The sequence below is a fragment of the Dendrobates tinctorius genome, unplaced genomic scaffold (assembly GCF_039654945.1).
Source record: "Dendrobates tinctorius isolate UK_male_01 unplaced genomic scaffold, ASM3965494v1 ptg000229l, whole genome shotgun sequence".
Taxonomy (NCBI): domain Eukaryota; kingdom Metazoa; phylum Chordata; class Amphibia; order Anura; family Dendrobatidae; genus Dendrobates; species Dendrobates tinctorius.
The window spans coordinates 4,150,323-4,167,819 of record NW_027361896.1 but is presented as its reverse complement, the minus strand read 5'-3'; the positions used below and the strand labels follow the sequence as shown (position 1 = coordinate 4,167,819).

At 44.4% G+C, this 17,497-nt stretch overlaps 1 protein-coding gene across 1 annotated transcript in view; it reads left to right on the top strand.

Moving 5' to 3' along the window:
- Nucleotides 1-17,497, top strand: part of TRIO (trio Rho guanine nucleotide exchange factor) — a 2,342,529-nt gene that overhangs the window by 1,158,051 nt on the left and 1,166,981 nt on the right. Inside the window, 1 exon segment of the mRNA XM_073555735.1 lies at nucleotides 17,114-17,183. Coding sequence (XP_073411836.1) covers nucleotides 17,114-17,183 — 70 coding nt within the window.

Sequence of the window (17,497 nt, the reverse complement as noted above, 5' to 3'; positions counted from 1 at the left end):
GGTTAGCAAGAGAACCGGATGTAGCAATGATTGATACTCATTGCTCCGGCGCTCTCCCTATGGAGAAGCCAGAAATAGCAGCCAGTGCGCTGCCATTGGATTATTGCCCTTTTTGAAAAACGCACGCTGTCCCTTTAAGAAGGCAGGAGAGCACACGGGCGTGCCCTAATAGCTTTAGTTACAGATCTGCCGACAGGACGCCAGGAGGAGGGGGCAGGGGAGAGACCTGATTGCAAAGCAGCAGCATGAGACACAGAGGAAGCCGGCTGCTGCCTAAGGACAGCGTGCGAGGCACGAGGTGAGTGCCCAGAAAGGGCGGCAGCGGTAGACCTGGACGCAGCGCCAGGACAGGAACCGGGTGTAACAGTGGCAGACCTGTGCACCATGCCAGGACAGGGACCGGGTGTATCAGTATCCCCCTCTTTACACCCCCTATTCTTCAAGCCTGAGTAGAATCTTTTAAGGAGAAGAGGAGCCTGGATGTTCTCTCTAGGCTCCCAAGATCTCTCCTCAGGACCAAAACCCTTCCACTCCACCAGATAGTAACTCTTACCCCTTACTCTCTTCACGGCCAGGATATGTTTTACCTCAAAAACATCATCCTCAGAGACAGGGTCAGGAGTGGTACCTGGATACTTAAAGAAGGGGCTCAAAACTACTGGTTTGAGGAGAGAAACATGAAAGGAGTTAGGCACACGTAGGGAAGAGGCTTTCTCCAGAGCAGTTTTGGTGTCACTCCAAACCTTAGAAAATTCTTCGGAGAAAGTGTCGGCAGCCGGAACGCCAGATGATCCGGAAATAGGAAGAGGAATTTTGGGTTGCAGTCCAAAGACAATCTGAAAGGGAGACTTTCCAGAAGATTCACGTACTTGGTTGTTGTAGGAAAATTCGGCCCAGGACAGTAAGTCTACCCAGTCGTCATGATACGCGTTGACAAAGTTACGCAGGAATCCAGCCAGAATTTGATTTGTCCTTTCCACTTGTCCATTGGACTGGGGATGGCATGCTGAGGAAAAATCCAGTTCAATTCTTACCAGTTTACAAACTGTTCTCCAGAATCTTGAGGTGAACTGGACTCCTCTGTCAGACACGATGTGGAGAGGGAAACCATGGAGACGGAAGATGTGCTGGATGAACAGATCCGCCAGTTCAGGAGCAGTTGGAAAACCGGGTAGCGGAATGAAGTGAGCCATTTTAGAGAAGCGGTCAACCACTACCCACACCACAGAACAGCCACATGAAATCGGAAGATCTGTGATGTGTTGCCATGTGTTGCCATGGAGCGGATGGAATTGGAAGAGGCTGAAGCCTACCTGCAGGTAGGTGTTTGGCCATCTTGTTACGGGCACAGGAAGGACAGGCTGTGACATACTCCTGAATGTCCTTAGCCATAGCAGGCCACCATTAGTGCCGGGTGATGAGTTGCAGAGTATTTCTCTGACCGACGTGACCAGCCAACTTGGAGGAGTGACCCCACCGAAGGACACGAGTACATTCAGAACGTTCAGAAGAAGACACGAAAGTTTTCCCAGGGGGAAGCCGGGTAAGATCAGCAGAAGCGACAGCGACTAACCTTGAGGGTTCAATGATGTGCTGCGGTTCTTCTTCTTGATCGGGAGGTAGAAAGGCTCTGGAAGGTGCGTCTGTTTTGACATTTTTGTCAGCTGGGCGAAAATGAAGAACAAAATTAAATCGAGCAAAAAACAAAGCCCAGCGGGCTTGACGAGGATTCAGCCTTTGCGCAGTGTGGAGGTAAGCAAGGTTTTTGTGATCGGTGTATATGACTACCTGATGAAGAGCTCCTTCTAGAAGATGCCTCCACTCTTGCAGAGCCAATTTGATAGCTAACATTTCCCGATCTCCAATGGAATAATTCCTCTCTGCGGAAGAAGAAACCTTGGAAAAAAACCACAGGAGTGCATTCGCCCGGAGGACGATTTCTGGGTTAGTACGGCTCCCGTACCTACTGAAGAGGCATCGACTTTGAGAAAAAATTGTTCATTGGAGTTAGGACGATGAAGAACAGGTGCAACAGCAAAGGCCTTTTTGAGAGAAACAAACAGCATCAGGAGGCCAATCCTTGGGATTTGTACCTTTCTGGGTTAGAGCTGAGATGGGCGCCACTCAGGTGGAGAAGTTAGGAATGAATTGTCTGTAGTAGTTGGCGAAGCCCAGAAATCGCTGTATGGCCTTCAGCCCAGACAGACGAGGCCACCTGAGTACAGCCGATAACTTCTCTGGATCCATTTTCAATCCTGTTGAGGAAACAATGTAACCAAGGAAAGGTAAAGAGGATTGTTCAAAGAGGCACTTTTCAAACTTGGCATACAGTCTGTTCTCCCTGAGCCTCTGTAAGACTAGGCGTACTTGCCTCCGGTGCATGACCAAGTCAGTGGAAAAAATCTGAATGCCGTCCAGATAGCCAACACAGGTGTAAAGCAGATCCCTGAAAATATCATTGACGAACTCTTGGAAAACAGCGGGTGCATTGCTTAGACCAAACGGCATTACCAGGTACTCGTAGTGACCATCACGGGTGTTAAAGGCTGTTTTCCATTCGTCTCCTTCCCTGATTCGGATTAAGTTGTAGGCACCTCTGAGATCCAGCTTGGTGAAGATTTTGGCCCCTTGGAAATGGTCAAACAGTTCTGAAATTAGAGGCAAAGGGTACCTGTTTTTAACCATGATCTGTTTCAGTCCCCGGTAGTTGATACAGGGCAGCAAGGATCCGTCCTTTTTTTTCACGAAGAAGAATCGTGCTCCTGCCGGTGATGATGGTTTTTGGCTAAACCCTCTTGACAAATTCTCCTGGATGTAGTCTGACATAGCTTGAGTCTCTGCCTGGGAAAGAGGGTAAACTCTCCCACAGGGAGGAGATGTTCCAGGAAGAAGATCTATTGGACAGTCATACGACCTGTGGGCGGGGAGTTTTTCAGCTTCCTTTTTCCCGAAGACATGCGAGAAGGACCAGTAAGAGGATGGTAATCCAGGCAGGGTAGCAGGTTGGACCGGGGGTGAAACTGGTTCAATCCGGGTTAAGCAACGGTCCAAGCAGGAATCTCCCCAATGCAAAATTTCGCCTGTTCTCCAATTAAGGACTGGTTCGTGTTTCTGGAACCAAGGCAAACCTAAAAGCAAGGGGTGAGACAAACCAGGGTACACATAAAAAGGGATTCTTTCAGAATGCTTAAGACCTACCCGGAGCTCCACTGGCTCAGTCTGGAACTGGTCGGGTTTGGTCAGTGACTGTCCATCGACAGCGGTCACCCGCAACGGATTGGGAAGAGCCTGAACTGGTAAGTGGTAACGATCCACTAGCGTCTGCTGGATAAAACTCCTGGCGGCTCTGGAATCCAACAGACAGAGTCCAGAAAATTTTATTGCTCCGCAGGTCACGGAGACCGAGATCTGCAATGAAGGAGAGGAATATTCTCTACCTAGGGTGGCCTCTCCTACCAAGCCTAGGCACAGGAGTTTCCCGACTTCTTTGGACAGTAGCTGATCAGGTGTTCGGAACTACCACAATATCATCTTTGGAACGCGCCTCCTGTCGACGGTTGACCAGACTTACTCGATATACCTCCATAGCTTCGGGAGAAGAAGATGAGGTAGCCATCTTGGAGGAACTAGAGTCCAGGTGGTAGGACCTCTAGTCTCGCTTGATCTCCTTGGAACGCTCCTGAAAACGCAGGTAAATCCGGGTCACCAAGGAAATCAGGTCATCCAAGATGGTCGGCCTGTCCCGTCCCGCCAGCTCATCCTTAATTTTTCCGGATAGACCCTCCCAGAAGGTAGCTAGCAAGGCGTCATTGTTCCAGGATAGCTCAGACGAGAGGATGCGGAACTGAACAACATACTGAGCCACCGTGAGAGTTCCTTGGCGTAAGCGAAGCAGGGCAGAAGCGGTCAACATGACACGGCCAGGTTCATCGAAGGTCCTGCGAAAAGTCTCTAGGAAAGATTGAAGATCATTAACCAGCGGGTCTCCTCTCTCCCATAAAGGGTTTAACCAGGCGAGAGCCTCTCCTGCTAGATGTGACATAATGAAGCCCACTTTGGCACGGTCAGAAGCAAACATGTGCCCCAGGATTTCGAAGTGTAGGGTACACTGATTGAGAAAACCCCGACACTGAGTGGGATCACCATGGAAGCTGGTAGGAGCCACCAGGCGAGGACCCTTGCTTACAGTGACAGCAGGTACCTTGGTGCTGATAGATGAATCAGCCAGGTTCAGCAGAGAATCCATGCGGGTGGACAGGTTACGCAGGTAAGACGTGATCTTGTCCTGTTCATCTCTTAAGCACAGTTTCATAGTCAGAGGCCTCTGGGGTTCAGCGGATTCCATGGCCAGAGCAATCTGTAACGAATGGAAGCGGAGGCAGAGATTGTGAAGTTCATATTCATTTTTTATTTTTAAAGTGGAACCTTGGGACCACGGTCTCAGGGGCTCCGAAGGGGGCATGTGTTATGATGAGTCACCGAAGGAGGAAACAACAGAATACCAGCTAAGTCCAGAAAAACCAGAGAGGTTGGCAGCTATCGGATTGCAGACCCCTGAACCTATCCACAACAACTAGCAGTAGCCGTGGGGGGTTCCTACGGTGCCCTAGACCCCTCGATCACAGCCGGAGAGCTACATAGCCTAAAGACAGAAAGGGGGAAAAACTAAACTGCCCCAGAGCAGACCCCAAAGCAATAGGCAGCTCCCAACATATAATGACGGTGAAGCAAGATGAAAACACTAACACAGATAGAAAGATAGATTGAGCAAATGATGGGGCCCAAGCTAACTACATAGGACAGGATAGGAAAGCTGCTGTCTGCCATCCGCAAAAACCCTATCAAAATGAGCCAACCGACTGATAGGAAAAACAGGCCCTGAAGTCGCTAGGCTTCAAAAGACTATATCAGCACTCAGGTATATTCTGAAGACAGAGCAAAAGATCAACAGATCAGAGACAAAAATGGAATTCAGCTCGCCCCTGGCCGGGGATGGCAGAACTCCCAAAAAACAAGGAAAAACAAAAACAAAACTGAAGTGTACAAAGCAGAGCAGAAAAACTTAGCTTTGAGACGCAGGAATCAGACTGGTCTCCAAGAATCCAGCAGGAAAATCACCAGCCAGGAAGAAGGGCGTCAGCAGCCTTATATCCAGTCCTCAATTCCAGCCACCCAGTTATCATCTAGCTGCCCAGGTGTTTGGTAATCAGTCTCACTACCTTCCTTCACCAGAGGAGAGAGTTCATCAGACCTCAATGGTGAAGGGAAAAATGAACTCACAACAGGCATGACTAGTGAGCCCCAGGTACCCGTATTAAAGCCCCTCTGACTGGACCAGAATGGAATACCCGGAGGACCCAGGTGCTACCTCCAGTTAGACCCCGGACACGTGGCAGCTGTCCCAGCGGGACAAAAAGGGATAACAGAAGTGACAGCAGAGTCCATAATGAGACGGGTCCTGGATCCGGGTTGTTGGTAAGTAGCTGGTTCCAGTGACCTTGACACAGTCCTCGGACTCAGATGGCTGTTGGCGGAACAGGATGGCTTTCGCCCAGATGGTTGCAGATGTAACCAGGATACTGATATTCTGTGGAGACAGATAGCATTAGAGAATGCACAGAGACTGCAGATGCAGCGCAGACAGGTTAGCAAGAGAACCGGATGTAGCAATGATTGATATTCATTGCTCCGGCGCTCTCCCTATGGAGGAGAGGCCAGAAATAGCAGCCAGTGCGCTGCCATTGGATAATTGCCCTTTTTGAAAAATGCACGCTGTCCCTTTAAGAAGGCAGGAGAGCACGCGGGCGTTCCCTAATAGCTTTAGTTACAGATCTGCTGACACGACGCCAGGAGGTGGGGGCGGGGGAGAGACCTGAATGCTGAGCAGCAGCATGAGACACAGAGGGAGCCGACTGCTGTCTAAGGACAGCGTGCGAGGCACGAGGTGAGTGCCCACAACGGGGGGCAGTGGTAGACCTGGATGCAGCGCCAGGACAGGGACCGGGTGTAACAGTGGCAGACCTGGGCTCTGCGCCAGGACAGGGACCGGGTGTAGCAAACATTTGCTTAGATTAAATATTTTGTTTTCCATATCTACAGTATTACTGATGATTCTTATCTTTTTTTTTGGTAAATACTTCCCCCCACACACGCGCACACACACACACACACACACACACACACACACACACACACACACACACACACACACACACACACACACATCCCCTTTGGTTTTTATGGAGTTTAGAGAAAAAAAATCTTATTTATTAAGATTATGTTATAATCTAATTTCTCTCTGCTCTGTGTTTGTTTTTTTTTACATTTTTTAGTAGATGAATTAGATCTCTCTACCAATTTTTGTGGTGTATTGTCTATTTTCTCATTTGCTAAAATTTCAAAGCGACTCTGTGTAATGACAGCGTCCAATTGAATTGGTGTTAAAGGTAGGTATGATAAAGCCCCATTTATTGGTGAATGAGATACATAATTTCTCTTGACGATGGAATGTGTTAGGACTTAATTATTTTCTATGGTATTAATGGAGTTTTTGGAAGCAGCAGTATTTACCATTATTTCCAATAATGATTCTTCTACAGAATCAGTGTGTATCTGATCCACTGTTTCAGAAGTATTTTTCCATGGTTCTTGTCTACGTTTTTCAGTATGCTGTCACAGATTGGTAACTGGTTTTAACTGGGATTTTTTTCTCTAGAAAATTTGGATATTTTTTTTTCTTAATACCCTGTTCTTTATATATAAATGTTTTTGTATATTATGGGACAGTGCATTGACTTGTGCATGGTTTTTACGATCTTTAATAGCTTCAAATTACTTCATGATCTTTTAATTTAGCCTCTTTAATGTTTGCTCTCTTTTGTTGATAGTGAACTGGACTTCATGTTTTGAGAACATAAGATTCCATTCCTTAACGCATTCAAGATCTTCCATGTTCCTGGCTTGGGTTTTATATACTTGTAAGCCTTTGAGGTTTTTATTATGGGCTAAATATCTTTCTATGGACAGCATTTCCTATAGTCCCCTTACCACTATTATTAGTAAATGTTCCAATTTCTTTATTTTTTTATGGTTTTATGGATATTTTCTTCTAATGTGAGTTCATTATACTGAAGATGTTGGTCGCATTTTAATAAGTGTCTGCGATCATTCCATAAATATGTCATATTTTAAAAACCAATGAATAAGTGTTTAGCTGCTTGTGCAATGGGCAAAACAAAAGACTATGTATAATTAAAAGGTATACAGTAGAGCTCCCACCTGTTCAATTTAAAGCTGAATATCCAAACACACACTTCCTATAGAGTAAATAAACCTTGGAAAGCTCTAAAAACGAATTAATAGAAAATTCACCCTTGTCTGTCCTACTGTCAGGACTCGAACCCGTCAGCTCTTCCCTCTGAGCTATTCAGCTTGCTGGACATTTCCTTGCTAACCCAGACACTAATACCTGTGTTGTTCCTGATTGTCTCCACCCTGAGTTCCAGATTGGCTGTACCCTAAGTTCCTGGCTGGCTCTACCCTGTGATCTCCTGATTTAACACCCTACTTAAACCTGGAATTGAACTTCCTTCCAAGATTATTGAGCTCCCAGCAGTTAGTCAAGTTTTCCTTCCACCTGCTGCTTCCCCCAAACTATACTGCTGTTCCCATGTACCGACCTCTGGTTAACTCATGACTACTCAACCTGCTTATCCTCCATATTATACTGCTGTTCCTGTATACCGACCTCTGGCTAACTCCAGACTACACACCTGCTTACCCTCCAAACTATACTGATGTTTCCACGTACCGACCTCTGGCTAACTCCTGACTACGCAGTCCTCCTGTGCTGTCCCTAGTGGTTGCAATAAAACTACTCCAATCAGGTCAGTTCATAACACCTGCAGAGTGGATTGTGTATGATGTGAGATAATAATGATCCATGCTGCGCAACGATTCTGATCAAGATGAGGGAAATCCTGAATCCTGGACCCGTGCTGAATTGTCGACGAACAGTGCTGGCAGAGTGCCGACCAGCCACGTTTGCTCACACACCGGTTCAAACAAGCTGCCACCTAGTAGATATGTGGCATCACTGAAAATACGGGCTCTCTTTAGGGAAAGAATGAGTGCCAATTATCCAATGAGTTTCTGCGGTTGTGACTGCCTTGATCAGGGATTACATCTACCACTTATAGCAGTTCTTATATAGGTACATGTACAAGCCCATTGGTCCAGGAGCAACTGTAATTGCCTTCTCTGGATATTTTCAAGCCATACTGGCAAGTGACAGCTATCTATAGCCTTAACTTTCAGTTGGTTTGCTATATGTTTTGGTAGGTATATTGTTGCCATCTATGAACACCGTAATGTCTAAAAAAATTACAGACGTTCTAGTGGTGGATGTGAAACGTAAATTAAAAATTTTTTTATTTATCTCAACAGTCTTCACATACAATCTACATTTTTCTTTTTTTTTATTACTGTTGAGAGTATCCTAAAGGAATATTGCGATAGATTCTAATTTTATGCTCTAACATTCAATGAAAGACTACCTTTTGGCTTCTTAAATCTTATTTTAAATGTTAACGTCCTCCATTTTGTTCCTATTGAGTGTCATGAATACTGACATATCAGTTTTACACATAACGGCGATTCATCAAAGTGTTTTTGCAAAAAAAACTGGGTTAAAATCCTTTTAAAGTCACATCACAATATTGCTACTGTGATGCAGTGACCCCTGTGACAGCTAAGGGGCAATGTATGGCCTTCCCAGGACATAGATGCAGACGTTTCCTTTATTCTGATGGGGAAATGGTGAGCGGCAGGGTTGTGAATGGCCGATATGTATCACAAGGGTGGGTGCCTTGTGATGGAAGCTGGAACATGTGTTGATCAGCAGAGGTATTGCAGAGGGTTTGCTGCAGTGTAATAGGGAGAGCTTCTAGGTGGCTGGTGAGATGGGTGGCACCAGTCATCTACAAACCCACCCAAGGGCATGTGTCTGAATGCCCAAAGTAAAGACTGTGTGTGTATGGCTGTGTGTGTAAGAGGACCTTTAAGTGAGGTCATAGCCATGTGATCCGGTGGGTGTGACTACAGACCATATAAGTTGACCAGGGTAGGTCACATGAAGGGGAGTGTGTACCTGAATGGTTCAGGGTGGAAGGTCTAGGTGTTGGAAAGTGTGCTGCCTTCCTGAATAGCACCTGCTGCGACCTTGGACCTGGTGAGGCCGGTGTGTTGGGAGTCCCTGGGAGTAGGGACCGAACCCTGAATAGCACCCGGTGGAGCGTGAGTGTTGGACGGTCTGAGGAGGGGACGGACGTCCCGAATAGCACCCGCTGAGGCCCTGGACCTGGTGAGGCCGGTGTGTTGGGAGACCCAAGGAGTAGGATCGGATCCCTGAACAGCACCCAGACAGGCCACGTGTGTGAGCAGAGTCTGTGATGGCCTGCGTTTGGGGAAGCCACTGCGCAGCTCTGGTTCTGGAACCATGGGGCGGCCTAGTGAATAAGGCACTGTCCGGATCAGTGAGCCCAGTGCGGCCGCTTCCCCGGGAGAAAGGACTACCCAAGAGTCAGTGTCTGGAGCAGGAGCTCCTCAGAGGTAACCACCAAAAGGGGGAAATAACTGTGTTGAGGCTATAGAGCCTGTTACTGGACATGGCACAGCCTGTGTGGCCTCAGAACTGAGAGAGCGGCGCATAATGTGAACACTGATCTACCTGATACAAGACTGTTTTCTTTGTGTTGCCTTATATGGTTTATGCCGTTCAATAAACCACATAGACTGTTTAACGGAAAGTGTTCCTGTGTGACGTGAATGCGCTGCCAAGTGAGTGTTCCCCCCATACACTCGGTGAGCACTACCTTACACTACTTTTGGTGTTCACGCTAGTTTTAGGCAGCTCCTGCAAAATGGGCAGAGCTAAGATGGAGCATGGCTATGTTTGTCCATCAAATTAATAAAAAGTGCTAGCGCCCCTGATTGCAGTAACATTCCTGGTGAAGCGCACATTACTAATAAGATGAGTCAAATTCTTAAGAGTGAAACTGTCAGCAGGATTTTGTAATGTACAGTAAAGACATGACTGCAAGGGTGCTATAGGAAGATTACATTGAAGTGGTTTGCATGTTAACCTTTTCACCCCCAAGGGTGGTTTGCATGTTCATGACCGGGCCAATTTTTACAATTCTGACCACTGTCCCTTTATGAGGTAATAACTCTGAAACGCTTCCATGGATCCCGGTGATTCTGACATTGTTTTCTTCAGGTTCAATTTTTTTTAATTTACCAAGGGTAACAGGAGAAATTTGACTGCAAAAGTTATTGTGAAATTTGTCCTGAGTACGCCGATACCTGATATGTGGGGGGGAACCACTGTTTCGGCACATGGCAGACCTCAGCAAGGAAAGAGCGCCATTTGACTTTTTCAATGCAAAATTGGCTGGAATTCAGATCGGACGCCATGTCGTGTTTGGAGAGCCCCTGATGTACCTAAACAGTGGAAACCCCCCCAAGTGACCCCATTTTGGAAACTAGACCCCCCAAGGAACTTATCTAGATATGTGGTGAGAACTTTGAACCCACAAGGGCTTCACAGAAGTTTATAACGTACAGCGGTACAATTAAAAAATCATATTTTTTCCACAAAAATGATCTTTCCACCCCCAATTTTTATTTTTCCAAGGGTAATAGGTCTCTAAAAGTTATTGTGCAATTTGTCCTGAGTACACTGATACCCCATATGTGGGTGTAAATGACTATTTGGGCGCATGGCAGAGCTCGGAAGGGAAGCAGCGCCATTTGACGTTTTTGGCTGGAATTGAGATCGGACACCATGTCGCGTTTGGAAAGCCCCTGATGTACCAAAACAGTAGAAACCCCCCACAAATGACACCATTTTGGAAACTAGACCCCCCAAGAAACTTATCTAGATGTGTGGTGAGAACTTTGAACCCACAAGGGCTTCACAGAAGTTTATAACATACAGGGGTACAATTAAAAAATCATATTTTTTCCACAAAAATGATCTTTTCACCCTCAATTCTTATTTTTCCAAGGGTAACAGGACCCTAAAAGATATTGTGCAATTTGTCCAGAGTGCGCTGATACCCCACATGTGGGGGTAAACCACTATTTGGGCGCATGGCAGAGCTCGGAAGGGAAGCAGCGCCATTTGACGTTTTTGGCTGGAATTGAGATCGGACACCATGTCGCGTTTGGAAAGCCCCTGATGTACCAAAACAGTAGAAACCCCCATAAATGACACCATTTTGGAAACTAGATCCCCCAAGGAACTTATCTAGATGTGTGGTGAGCACTTTGAACCCCCCAGTGCTTCACAGAAGTTTATAACGCCCGTGCGTGAAAATGCAAAAATCGTATTTTTTCCACAAACATGATCTTTTAGTCACCAATTTTTTCATTTTCCCAAGGGTACAAGGAGAAATTGGACCCCAAAAGTTGTTGTCCAATTTGTCCAGAGTACGCTGATACCTCATATGTGGGAGAAAACTACTGTATGGACACACGTCGGGGCTCGGAAGGGAAGTATTGACGTTTTGGAATGCAGACATTGATGGAATGGTCTGCGGGTGTCATGTTGCCTTTGGAGAGCCCCTAATGTACCTAAACAGTGGAAACCCCCCACAAATGACCCCATTTTGGAAACTAGACCCCCTAAGGAACTTATCTAGATGTGTGGTGAGAACTTTGAACCCCCAAGGGCTTCACAGAAGTATATAATGCCCAGGCATGAAAATAAAAAAATCGTATTTTTTCCACAAACAGGATCAATTAGTCTCCAATTTTTTTATTTTCCCAAGGGTACCAGGAGAAATTGGACCCCAAAAGTTGTTGTCCAATTTGTCCTGAGTACGCTGATACCTCATATGTGGGAGAAAACTACTGTATGGGCACACGTCGGGGCTCGGAAGGGAAGCAGTGACGTTTTGGAATGCAGACTTTGATGGATTGGTCTGCGGGTGTCATGTGCGTTTGGAGAGCCCCTGATGTACCTAAACTATTGAAACTCCCCACAAGTGACCCCATTTTGGAAACTAGACCCCCCACGGAACTTATCTAGATGTGTGGTGAGCACTTTGAACCCCCAAGTGCTTCACAGAAGTTTATAACGCCTGGGCGTGAAAATAAAAAAATCATTTTTTTCCACAAAAATGATATTTTTGCCCCCAATTTTTTATTTTCCTAAGAGTAACAGGAGAAATTGGACCCCAAAAGTTGTTTTGCAATTTGTCCTGAGTATGCTGATACCCTATATGTGGGGGTAAAACACTGTTTGGGCGCATGGCAGAGCTTGGAAGGGAAGGAGCACCATTTGACTTTTTCAACGCAGAATTGGCTGGAATTGAGATCAGACACCATGTTGCATTTGGAGAGCACCTGATGTGCCCAAACAGTGGAAACCCCCCAATTATAACTCCAACCCTAACCCCAACACACCCCTAACCCTAATCTGAGCCCTAACCCTAGCCCTAACCCTAGCCCTAACTCTAATGGGAAAATGGAAATAAATACTTTTTTTTAATTTTATTATTTTTCCCTAACTAAGGGGGTGATAACGGGGGGTTTGATTTACTATTTATGGCGGTTTTTATGTTTGGCGGCTGTCGCACGCTAAAAGACGCTTTTTATTGTAAAAATAGTTTTTGCATCACCACATATTGAGAGCTATAATTTTTCCGTATTTTGACCTACCGAGTCATGTGAGGTCTTATTCTTTGCGGGACGAGTTGACGTTTTTATCGGTACCATTTTTGGGCACGTGACATTTTTTGATCGCTTTTTATTCCGATTTTTGGGACGCAGAATGAACAAAAACCAGCGTTTCATGAATTTCTTTTGGGGGGGTGCGTTTACACCGTTCCGCGTGCGGAAAATTGATAAAGCGGTTTTATTCTTCGGGTCAGTACGGTTACAGCGATACCTCATTTAGGTCTTTTTTTATGTTTTGTCAGTTTTTTGCAATGAAAACAATTTTTTATAAAAAATAATTATTTTTGCATCGCTTTATTCTGCGAGCTATAACTTTTTTATTTTTTTGCGGATGATGCTGTATGGCAGCTCGTTTTTTGCGGGACAAGATGACGTTTTCAGCGGTACCATGGATATTTATATTCGTCTTTTTGATCGCGCGTTATTTCACTTTTTGTTCGGTGGTATGATAATAAATCACAATTTTTTGCTTCGTTTTCTATTTTTATTTTTTAAGGGGTTCGCTAAAGGGGTTTACTAATGGGACAGTTTTATAGGGCGGGTCGTTACGGACGCGGCGATACCAAATATGTGTACTTTTATTGTTTTTTTTTTTATTTTCAAAAAATGCATTTATTGGGGAATATTTTTTTTTTTTTTACTAATTTATTTAGCGATTTTTTTAAAATTATTTTTACACTTTTTTTATTTTTTTTTACTTTATTACATAGTCCCAGGTGGGACATCACTGTCCTGTGACAGATCGCTGATCTGTCACATCACAGATCACTGTGACAGATCAGCAATCTGTCACAGGCAGTTCTGCAGACTTCCTCATGCCTGCGCTTTGCAGGCACTGAGGAAGCCAGCTCCCTACAGGCCCCCGAAGGCCCCTGTCGCCATCTTGGATCCGGGGGCCTGTAGGGAAAGAGTCCCCCGCAGCAGCGCTGCACATTGCGCTGCCGTGGGGGGCTCAGGGAAGCACGGAGGGAGCCCCCTCCCTGCCGATGCTTCCCTTTAACTCCCGGTACACCGCGATCGTGTTTGATCGCGGTGTACAAGGGGTTAACGTGTCGGGGGTGTTCCGTGACCGCCCCTGACACATTGTGCCGGGTGTCAGCTGTGATAATCAGCTGACACCCGGCCGCGATTAGCGGCGCTCACCACGTGGGCGCCGCTGATCGCTGCGACGTACTATCCCGTCCATGGGCATAGGGGCCCGGGTCCCATGGACGAGATAGTACGTCGGATGGCAGGAAGGGGTTAATGACCAGGCCAATATTTTACAATTCTGACCACTGTCCCTTTATGAGGTAATAACCCTGGAATGCTTCCATGGATCCCTGTGATTCTGACAATGTTTTCTCGTGACCTATTGTAATTCAAGATAGTGGTAAGATTTATTTGATGTGACTTGCGTTTATTTTTGAAAAAAATGGAAATTTGGTGAAAAATTTTAAAATTTCGCAATTTTACAACTTTGAATTTTCATGCCCTTTAAACAGAGAAATTTATAACAAAAATAGTTAATAAATAACATTTCCCACATGTCTACTTTACATCAGCACAATTTTGGAAACAGTTTTTTTTTGTTAGGAAGTTATAAGGGTTAAAAGCTAAACAGCGATTTTTCATTTTTTTAGGGACCACATCACATTTGAAGTCACTTTGAAGGGTCTATATGATAGAAAATACCCAAAAGTGACAGTATTCTAAAAACTGCACCTCTGAGGGTCCTCAAAACCACATTCAAAAAGTTTATTAACCCTTCAGGTGCTTCAGAGGAATTTTTGAAATGTTTAAAAAAAATGAACATTTAACTTTTTTCACAAAAAATTTACTTCAATTTGTTTTATTTTACCAAGGGTAACAGGAGAAATTGGACCACAAAAGTTGTACTATTTGTACTGAGTACGCTGATACCCCATAATCTCAATCCCAGCCAATTTTGCATTGAGAAGTCAAACGGTTCTCCTTCCCTTCCGAGCTCTGCCATGTGCCCAAACAGTGGTTTACCTGCATAAGGTAAACCACTGTTTGGGCACATGGCAGAGCTCGGAAGGGAAGGAGAACCATTTGACTTCTCAATGCAAAATTGGCTGGGATTGAGATCGGACACCATGTTGCGTTTGGAGAGCCCCTTATGTGCCTAAACAGTGGAAACTCCCCACAAGTGACACCATTTGGAAAGTAGACCCCCTAAGTAACTTATCTAGATGTGTGATCAGCACTTTAATCCTCCAAGTGCTTCACAGACTTTTATAATGTAGAGCCGTAAAAATAAAAAATCATATTTTTTTTCACAAAAATATTTTTGCCCCCAATTTTTTATTTTCCCAAGGGTGACAGGAGAAACTGGACCCCAAAAGTTGTTGTGCAATTTGTCCTGAGTACGCTGATACCCCGTATGTGGGGGTAAACCACTGTTTGTGCACATGGCAGAGCTCAAAAGGGAAGGAGCACGGTTTGACTTTTTCAACGCAGAATCGGCTGGAATTGAGGTCAGACACATGTTGCGTTGGGGAGCCCTTGATGTGTCTAAATAGTGGAAACCCCCCAATTCTAACTGCATCCTTAACCACAACACACCCCAAACCCCAATCCCAACCCTAATCCTAATCCTAACTTTAGCCCCAACCCTAACCCTAATTTTAGCCCAAACACTAACTTTAGCCCTAATCCCAACCCTAATCCTAATGGGAAAATGGAAATAAATACATTTTTTTAAATTTTATTATTTTTCCCTAACTAGGGGGTTGATAAAGAGGGTTAGATTTTCTTCTTATAGCGGGTTTTTTTGTTAGGCAGTTGTCACACATCAAAAGATGCATTTTATTGCAAAAATAGTTTTTGCATCACCACATTTTTAAAGCTATAATTTTTCCATATTTTTGCCCACAGAGTCATGTGAGGTCTTGTTTTTTGCAGGACGAGTTGACGTTTTTATTTATACCATTTTCGGGCACATTACATTTTTTGATCGCTTTTTATTCCGATTTTTGGGAGTCAAAATGAGCAAAAGCCAACAATTCATGAATTTCTTGCGGGGGGGCGTTTATACTATTTCTCATTTGGTAAAATTGATAAAGCAGTTTTATTCTTCTGGTCAGTATTATGACAGCGATAACTCATTTATATCATTTTTTATGTTTTGGCGCTTTTATACAACAAAAACTATTTTATAAAAAATAATTATTTTTGCGGTGATGGCGCTATATGGTGACTTGTTTTTTGTGGGACAAGATGACGTTTATTTATATCTGTCTTTGATGGCGTGTTATTCCACTTTTTGTTAGGCGGTATGATGATAAGGCATTGTTTTTTGCCTTGTTTTTTATGGTGTTCACTAAAGGAGTTAACTAGTGGGACAGTTTTATAGATCGGGTCGTTATGGATGCGACGATACTAAATATGTGTACTTTTATTGGTTAGATTTTTTTAATTCAAATATTTATTTATTGATGGAATAAATATTGATTTTTTTATTATATTTTTAAGTATTTTTACAATTATTTAATTTTTTAATTTAATTCTTACTTGTACACTTTGCCCCACTATGCAGATCTACATGCTATATAAGCTATCAGTGCTGCAGCTTCTATGCACTAACCAAAGAGACTTCCTGACATGCACTGTGCATGACAGGAAGTCTCTCAGCTGTGGAGACCCAAATGTCTTCATGACGACATCGGGTCTCCATGGCAGTGATAGGAACCCCACATCATGCCGTGGGGTCTCCAATCCAAAGGCAGAGGGGCTATCAGCCCCTCTGCCGGCTCTGGAACGCAGTGTTCCGAGGTTTAAAGTGCCTGGGGCAGTCTGTGACCGCTCCTGGCACTTAGTACCGGGTGTGAGCTGTGAGTATCAGTTGACACGCGGCTGCGATCAGCCGCGCTCCCCCCGTGAGCGCGGCTGATCGGTGATCTATTCCGTCCATAGGAATTAAGTCCCAGACTACATGAACAGAATAGTACATCCAATGTCATAAAGGGGTTAATAACCATTTGAATTTTTCTGCTGAAACTTAGATTTCAGTGCATGGGGGCCGGACTGAGGATTTTCAAATTTGCAGCCACATAGAGTGACTGTAGACTTGCTGTTTTATACCAGACAATCCCCTTAAATGCATTAGAGCTGGAATAAGCAAAGTGGTAAGGTTAGTATTGAGGTGGTATGGATTTGGATCAAATGCACAGGTGGTGAGATGCAATTTAGGTAGAAGGGTAGCAAGCCTTTCTTTGGTGATGTTGGAGAAAGGTGTTAGGCAGTTATGCAGAGGAGTTGTAGGTTAAGGCAATCTCTAATGTAATATGTTTAGTCAGTGGGAAAGAAATGTTTTACAATGTATTGTGATTTAACCTAAAGCTGATGTAATGTGTTTTTGTTATTACAGTGTATTTCTTAAGGAGCTTGAAAAATATGAACAACTTCCAGAAGATGTAGGACATTGCTTTGTCACCTGGGTAATTTTTATCATTAATTAATCTTCATATTTGTTGATTATATGCATTGTATGCATGGGAAAGACAAATGTATTTGTTACGTGTATACAGTGGGTACGGAAAGTAAGTATTCAGACCCCTTTAAATTTTTTCACGCTTTGTTTCATTGCAGCCATTTGGTAAATTCAAAAAGTTCATTTTTTTCTTGTTAATGCACACTCTGCACCTCATCTTGACTGAAAAAAGCAAATGTAGAAATCTTTGAAAATTTATTCAAAAAGAAAAACTGAAATTTCACATGGTCATAAGTATTCAGACCCTTTGCTCAGTATTGA